The sequence below is a fragment of the Megalobrama amblycephala genome, linkage group LG7 (genome assembly GCF_018812025.1).
Source record: "Megalobrama amblycephala isolate DHTTF-2021 linkage group LG7, ASM1881202v1, whole genome shotgun sequence".
NCBI classification, from domain to species: domain Eukaryota; kingdom Metazoa; phylum Chordata; class Actinopteri; order Cypriniformes; family Xenocyprididae; genus Megalobrama; species Megalobrama amblycephala.
In genome coordinates, this window is record NC_063050.1 from 17,042,977 (window position 1) to 17,051,363 (window position 8,387).

Consider the following 8,387-nt stretch of genomic DNA (forward strand, 5'->3'; position numbering starts at 1 on the left):
GTGACGTTTGTGTCGTAAACAAACAGAGACGTTTAAATCCTCAGCTGTCAGCGAGACGCCACTGTCGGTATGAATCTTTACAAATAACATATATATTTTTAAAATATCATCTTAAATGTCACCTTTTCAGACTGCATACAGTTATATAACGTTAGATGTGATCGTTTCGTTGTTCTAGCCATTGTTTCTGTTAGCTTGATTCGCGTTGTTGCCGCTGTCCACTACGAACAGATACTGCGACACGCACAATAACCTTCGTATTGCTTAAATAATAATGTTTGATTTGTAAATCAAAGGTTATGTCAAATAAATAACTGGGTTTGGGGAAACTGAAACTGTTGAGAGATGCAGAATGTCTGCAAAAGGAGCAAAAGCGCCATCTTCAGGCCAGAAGGAGACTCGCCCATGATCCCTGGTGGACAGGATCCACTTCAGCAGAACTTTGCAGAGACCCTGCCAACAGAGATGAGTGTGAGGATCTTCAACGAGCTGGACATCAGGAGTTTGTGCCGGGCCTCGCTCACCTGCAGACAGTGGAACGACATAATCGAGGGCAGCGATCACCTGTGGAGGAGCCACTGTCTTACGGTGCTGGCTGTTTGCCGGAGGGAGGTGAACGGGGACAGGCTTGATGGATGTTCGTGGAAGGTTTGTGTCATCTGCTTCATTTTGTACATATCCCTGCTGTTTGTTTATGTTTCTTCTTTCTTTTGTCCCAGGTTACTCTTGTGCGTAACTACAGGAAAGGCTGTGTAAAGAGGAGGTGGCTGAAGGGCCGGTACAGTAACATCCGCTCTGGCGATGATATCCCGCCCAACAGCATGTGTCCACTGGATGTGGAGACCTGGGGAGAGATACTAGAGGCGGAACTGGAGAGATAGAGATAAGAGACTTTTGGGATCATGCCAACAGGCTGTCGACAACGGAGCATTTTGACTGAAACACTTGCTGGATCATTTTAGGGTATGGTTTTTAATCAGTGTTGCCAAAAACACATAGACTGAGGTGGTTAGAAAAAACTAAAACTAATGGAAAACTATTACTGAAATTTGCTTGAGACTGTATGGGAATCTGATGGAATTGTTTTATAGCTGGAACAGAGAGGAATCTTTTCTTCACTCTTTTTATTGATCAACAGAATTGTGCACCTTTGATTTTTTTTAAGTTTTAATTTCATAATCAGTGTTGCAAAAAAAGCACAAAGACTGTGGCGGTCAGAATACATGATAATGTGGCTTTTGTCATGGAAAATTTTAGTTGTATTACTGAAATTTGCTTGAGACTGTATGGAAAATTAATGTTTTGGGAGCTTCTTTATAGATTTTTTTTTTCAGAGTCACCGCCAAAAGTGTTTTGCCTTAAATCATGAAACTATAATTTTATAAAAGCTAATATATTATTATTAAAAATCATGTGTCCCTGTGCTATACTTCTTTTCTCGTCCTTGGCCTTCTGCTGCTGTCTGTTTGCACACACTGATCAGGCATAACATTATGACCATCTTCCTAATATTGTGTTGGTTGTTTTGCTACCAAAACAGCCCTGACCCGTCGAGGCATGGACTCCTCTAGACCCCTGAAGGTGTGCTGTGGTATCTGACACCAAGATGTTAGCAGCAGATCCTTTAAGTCCTGTAAGTTGCGAGGTGGAGCCTCCATGGATCTGACTTGTTTGTTCAGCACATCCCACAGATGCTCGACTGGATTGAGATCTGGGGAATTTGGAGGCCAATCAACACTCAAACCCGTTGTTGTGTTCCTCAAACTATTCCTGAAAACGTTTTGCTTTGTGGCAGGACGCATTATCCTGCTGAAAGAGGCCACAGCCATCAGGGAATACCATTTCCATGAAAGGGTGTACATGGTCTGCAACACGTACCCACTGATGATGGCACGTTCGGCAGTGGACAGGGGTCAGCATGGGCGCCCTGACTGGTCTGCGGCTATGCAGCCCCATACGCAACAAACTGTGATGCACTGTGTATTCTGACACCTTTCTATCAGAACCAGCATTAACTTCTTGAGCAGTTTGAGCTACAGTAGCTCGTCTGTTGGATTGAACCACACAGGCCAGCCTTCACTCCCCACGTGCATCAGTGAGCCTCGGCCGCCCATGACCCTGTCGCCGGTTCACCACTGTTCCTTCCTTGGACCACTTTTGATAGATACTGACCACTGCAGACTGGGAACACCCCACAAGAGCTGCAGTTTTAGAGATGCTCTGACCCAGTCTTCTAGCCATCACAATTTGGCCCTTGTCAAACTCGCTCAAATCCTTACGCTTGCCCATTTTTCCTGCTTCTAACATCAACTTTGAGGACAAAATGTTCACTTGCTGCCTAATATATCCCACCCACTAACAGGTGCTGTGATGAAGAGATAATCTGTGTTATTCACTTCACCTGTCAGTGCTCATAATGTTATGCCTGATCGGTGTATGTCTTTATAACCACATACCCATTTCAAATAATATAGAAATATTGTCATGCTATGAAATGGGAAGCTGTTTTATTTTCAAATGGAGATGGGTAAATGAGTATGTTTAAAATAGTCTTATCAGACTAATTATGTCTTTAAGTGTTAATTTAAAGCAATCTCAAGCTAAATTAACATGTTAATTTATGAAAGAGGAATCTGTGATATATAACTAATTATGAATATTAAATGAGAATAGAACTTGAACTCATTTGATTACTTAAATTATGTCACTTCCTCTTCATTATATAATTTAAAATGACAGAAATGTAATTTAAAATGAAACTAAAATAATTTAATTAAAAGGTTTATAGCATTGTTGTTATTGCAAAATACAAAAATGCATACAAATGCACATAAAATGCATATATTCCTCCAAAAACACCTATTTTTTTTTTTTTTAAGTTTAAGTTAATTTTGTTAATTATATTCATTATATGTTAATATTTCAAGCTCACCAAACACGTAATAGCAGCTTTTTTGTGTTTTTAGTGCATTTCATATTTAATGGTACAGCATTAATGTAGCAACACATGAATCTTCAGTTTCAGCACTTTGGACAGGGACTGTTTTAATCGCGAGAATAAGGGAGATGGACACTAACACAATGGGTTCAGATTCTAAATCTAATGCTTGATAAGCTATTTACGATATCTATGACTCATAGAATACAAATATAGAAAATATCAAAACAATTGATAGGGTAGCGATGCCTATTTACCTGCGTTTGTTCACCCAGCGCGAGTGTGAATAATAGGCACTGGTGTATTATATACATATTTATAGATGTATGCTGCTGCATGAATGGGTGTGATGGCTTGTGTAGACGTCACAGCATCTCTCGACAGCTTCCTGGGAGCATCCGCCATCCCTTTAATGACGGGGAGCCCTGGAAATACACCGACCTCCGTTATCTCGCAACTATGGCCGACGTTCCAGCGCTGATAAACATCGCGATTTCATTGAAAATCCAACCTAATGACGGACCGGTGTTTTATAAAGTGGACGGGACGAGGTTCGGTCAGAGCAGGACAATCAAAATGCTAACAGGATCGAAATACAAAATCGAGGTGATCGTGAAACCGGGTAGCGCGGAGGCCACGTAAGTCGGTTTAATGTGAATACGCGACTGAATTAATCGTGTATAGCCTATATAAGCCATGCATTTGATATGTTGTTGCATATAAATAGCTCTTAGGATTCGATGTTTTGTCGTAATATTGTAACGATGTCGAAATATGCACCTGCGCCCCTGTAAGAAAAGAAATAGCCTAAAATATATGATATTATAAATAGACTGTGCATTAAAGGCGATTCTTTATTTGAGTAATACGATATTTATGGCTGTAAAACTGAACCATGGGGATGTGTTACGAGTCTTTAATGATTTATTGACAGAAGGAATTTCAGATGTGAGTCAAATAAGCTAAACAGGCAGATATAGCCTGACTCTTGTTTAAATGGGTTTTCAGCACAATGGGGATCGGCGGAAAGAAATTCCCGTTGGAGCAGCAGTCCAAAGATGATGAGCAGATCGTCTATAATGGCACCTATGATACTGAGGGTGTGCCACACACCAAGAGCGGGGACAGACAACCTGTGCAGGTCTCCATAGAGGTAACAAAAAGAGCTGAGATCATGTGGAATTGGTAGATGCTAAATTGCATACAGAGGATTAGGAATTTGAAGCTAAACTAAGCCTAAGTATTAGACTTCACACATAACTCGCACTGCACTGTTTTGGCTTGCTTGCATGATGCATCAAATCACTGAAGGCGCTTTGCATGTTGAAGAAAGATGGCATGTTACTTTACACATGCCGGTGCTCGTAATGCAGGTGGTAAAACCGGAGGTGGGCTGTTTGACCTTGGCTTGTGAAAAACTGTCCATAACACAATAGCAACCGCATATAAACACTCTGGAAACCACATAGCAATGCCATAGAAACCACAGGGAACACCACAGCAGCTGCACAGCAGTTTTTATCCAAAGTGACTTTAATTGCATTCAAGCTGAAACTTTAGATTGCATATGGGAATCGAACCCATGCATACTCTAAAAATGCTGGGTTAAAAAACAACCCAAGTTGGGTTGAAAATGGACAAACCCAGTGATTGGTTTAAATATTTGCCCAACCTGCTGGGTAGTTTTATTTAACTCAACCATGGTTTAAAAATGACTGTTTAAAATGAACCCAAAATAGGTTGGAATTGAACATTTATTAATATGTTTAATAAATGAACATTTATTCATAAGTTTAATGAATACTAATTAAAAAATAGGCTAAACATGTATTAAATTGCTTATTATTAAATGTTCACATTTTGATTATTATTGTTGCCTCTAGTAATTATGTGTCAAATAGCTGGGTTTGTCCATTTTCAAACCAGCTTGAGTTGTTTTTAACCCAGCATTTTTTAGAGTGTGGGTTAGATTCCCAGGATATGCATGAAATCTAAGTTTCAGCTTGAATGCAATGTAAGTCATTTTGGGTTAAAACAACCCAATCACTAGGTCTGTCCATATTCAACCCAAATTGGGTTGTTTTTAACCCAGCAATTTTTAGAGAGCACAATCTTTATGTTTATCATGCATACTGTTTGAGCTACAATGATTTTTTATAGGCAATCACCTCTTACATTTTCTTCAGAAAATATAAACATTTAGCTTAGAATTGGTAGATTTGTTAAATACTAGTTTCTAAAATTCTAGGTCCTTTCATTTTGATATCAGAATGTTAAGATTTAATAAATCACCTTTTATTGTTTTCTACACTTTCTGCACACTACATTTGATGCTTAAGGATGCAAAAAATATATATAGAGAGAGAGCCTATATTTTTGTTATTTTCAATATCTATAATGTTAATCTCCAAAACATATGACTTAAACTTAAAATTAACTTAAAAAAAACATTAATTGTATTATATTTAATCTGTTTAATCTAGGCGTCAATAGCCTCGTGGGCAGGGCGCCGACATATTTGCACTTCAGCATCCCGAGTCCGAATCCTGGCTCGTGGACCTTTCCCGATCCCACCCCCCCCCCCCGCCCCATCTCCAAGTTCGCAAAATAGCAAAAATAAATCTTAAATGGGAAAAATAAAAATTCAATGGGAAGCAAGTACCCAGACAAGCATTAAGAAAAACCTGTAACACCTAAAAAATAGTAGCAATAAACGGCAAAAAATGTGTGAGCTAAATCATGTACATATCTAGTTAACAAGTTTTGGTCATTTTGGATTGTTAGGTATGCAAGCATTCAAACGTCCACAAAGTGTATGAAGAGAACTGAACTATAACATCTCCAACTAACCTTCCATCTTCCTGTTGTTGGCAGTTCAAAGATGCCGGCACGTTTGAGACAGTGTGGCAAGTGAAATACTACAACTACTACAAGAGAGAACACTGCCAGTTCGGCAACAGCTTCAACTGCATCGAGTATGAGGCCAAGCCCAACGAGACCCGCAGCCTCATGTGGATAAACAAAGAGGTCTTCCTGTAAAACACCAGCGGAGCGGCACGGAAGCACAACATGTCCTGTAACCATCATGGGGCCGCTGTGTGTGGGACAGATGACTCCAAGCTCCTCAGTGAACTAAGATGTGAAAATGAAAGGCTGATCCATCAGGGTATCTGTTCACCAGTCAAGCAAAGCACCTATTTGTTCTACCACTGGTCATGCATGATTTCCACTTTCAGTTGTCTTTCAGTCTGAACAGAATTTCCTCATTTATGTCTCTGAGCTGGTGAAACTCTGAAAAAGATGAAGCTTTGGGTGAAAGGAATGGGAAAGGATTTTCAGCTCTCTCTTGGTCATTTGCACATCACATATCTGCTCTATTATGGTTACAAATACACTGAGAACATCTTTCCACGAGACTCGGATGAGAAGGCCTGTATTTAACCCAGTCATTTGCTGTTAAAGAGACGGGCAGTGCTCCACAATGCTTGCTCAAAAAGGTGCTGTATGAACTTACACAGGCTATACATGATACTCTATATTAGTGTGTATAATGTAATATTATCAAAGTAAAGACCAGTCAGTTAATATCGTGGTCTTTTGAGACCAGCGTAAAACAATTATTTATTTGTGACAGGCGTGCCTGTTTCTGTAAGGTATGAATGGATGTTTAATTAGTTCCCATTTTGTGTTTTGCTGTTGTTTACTGCTTAATCTGTTATTTATGTTGCCTATTTCTTCACAGAAGCATTAGTTCACTGGTGAGAGTTAGAAGTGAATCAGAAATGAAGTTAGTGCTTTATTTATTTTGACTTAATTCTATTCCTATTTTCACTCATATTTGTTTGCTTGTGGGGTGCCTATGTGTTTCGCTGAATGTCAGTCTTGATTTTGATCAGTCTTCTGTGATTTTGAGCCAAACTTTTGACTTTTTTGTAAGAATATAAACAATCCTGTTGCTTGAAGTTCTGTGCTGTTTTAATAAATACGTTACAGTTTAAGACAAAAGACCAAGAATGAGGAAAGGAAAAAACCTCACAAATATGCAATAAATTGAAAATAACATGCTGGTTGTTTTTAGCTATGTATATTGACATACTTTAGTAACCTTATAGCTGAAAGACATTATAGATTATTTTATAATTCCCATCATATGAAGTAATTTTCGTCAACAAGCAGCTGCTGCATATTAAATACAGTATATGGGTTGTTATTTAAAAAATATACATGTTTATAGACACACCTGGGACACTTTAAGATGCAAATACCTGCATAATGGCCACCAAATGTTTGTTAAAGGGTTAGTTCACTCAAAAATGAAAAATCTGTCGTTTATTACTCATCCTCATGTCGTTCCACACCCGTAAGACCTTTGTTGATCTTCGGAACACAAATTAAGATATTTTTGATGAAATCTGATGGCTCAGTGAGGCCTGCATAGCCAGCAATAACACTCCCTTTTTCAATGCCCAGAAAGCTACTAAAAACATATTTAAAACAGTTTATGTGACTACAGTGGTTCAACCTTAATATTATAAAGTGACGACAATATTTTTTGTGTGCCAAAAATAACAAAATAGTGACTTTATTCCACAATATCTAGTGATGGGCGATTTCAAAACACTGCTTCATGAAGCTTCGAAGCTTTACGAATCTTTTGTCTTGAATCAGTGGTTCGGAGCGCCAAAATCACATGATTTCAGTAAACGAGGCTTCGTTACGTCATAAGTGTTTTGAAACTTCAATAGTTCACGTGACTGTGGCAGTTTGATACGCGATCTGAACCACTGATTCGAAACGTAACGCTTCATGAAGCAGTGTTTTGAAATCGCCCTTCACTGGATATTGTTGAATAAAGTCGCTATTTTGTTATTTTTGGCGCACAAAAAGTATTCTTATCGCTTTATAATATTAAGGTTGAACCACTGTAGTAACATGAACTGTTTTAAATATGTTTTTAATAGCTTTCTGGGCATTGAAAAAGGGAGTGTTATTGCTGGCTATGCAGGCCTCACTGAGCCATCAAATTTCATCAAAAATATCTTAATTTGTGTTCTGAAGATCAACGAAGGTCTTACAGGTGTGGAACGACATGAGGGTGAGTAATTAATGATATAATTTTCATTTTTTGGTGAACTAACCCTTTTAAATCTTTTTAAATACAAAAGCAGGCCTCAAAATAAAAGTCCTTCATGATATGAAATGTGTCACAACAAAAACAAATAATAATTTAAAAGTATGCAAAATGTAAACGTAACTTTACAAAAGAAGAGAAAAATGCATTTATGTGTTACATTTAGTCCTAACACCATAAAAAAAAACTTATTTTATAGTACTTTTAATTTTAAATCACGCATTGCAGCATTTCAATACTGAAATCCATTTCAAATTATATTTAAAAATGAGCTTTGTTAAGTAATAACAGCATAAAGTAAATATCCATCTTCAGGTT

The 8,387-nt window shown here is 38.2% G+C and overlaps 2 protein-coding genes across 2 annotated transcripts; both read left to right on the top strand.

Moving 5' to 3' along the window:
- The first annotated feature begins 20 nt into the window (after positions 1–20).
- On the top strand, positions 21–1,429 carry LOC125271893 (F-box only protein 48). Its single transcript, XM_048196201.1, is given in 3 exon segments — positions 21–401; positions 404–648; positions 720–1,429. Coding segments are annotated over 3 exon segments (456 nt in total). The 5' UTR covers positions 21–352; the 3' UTR covers positions 882–1,429.
- Positions 1,430–3,306: 1,877 nt separating this feature from the next.
- cnrip1a (cannabinoid receptor interacting protein 1a) lies at positions 3,307–7,000 on the top strand. Its single transcript, XM_048196203.1, has 3 exons — positions 3,307–3,576; positions 3,947–4,091; positions 5,813–7,000. The coding sequence occupies exons 1-3, from the start codon at positions 3,398–3,400 to the stop codon at positions 5,975–5,977; spliced, it is 489 nt and encodes a 162-aa protein (XP_048052160.1). The 5' UTR covers positions 3,307–3,397; the 3' UTR covers positions 5,978–7,000.
- Positions 7,001–8,387: the final 1,387 nt, after the last annotated feature.

Excerpts from the sequence above, each read along its gene's own strand:
- cnrip1a (XM_048196203.1), top strand. The coding sequence starts at position 3,398 with ATGGCCGACGTTCCAGCGCTGATAAACATCGCGATTTCATTGAAAATC. Across the intron at positions 3,577-3,946 it reads CCGGGTAGCGCGGAGGCCAC|CACAATGGGGATCGGCGGAA; the intron begins GTAAGTCGGTTT and ends ATGGGTTTTCAG. Across the intron at positions 4,092-5,812 it reads CTGTGCAGGTCTCCATAGAG|TTCAAAGATGCCGGCACGTT; the intron begins GTAACAAAAAGA and ends TGTTGTTGGCAG.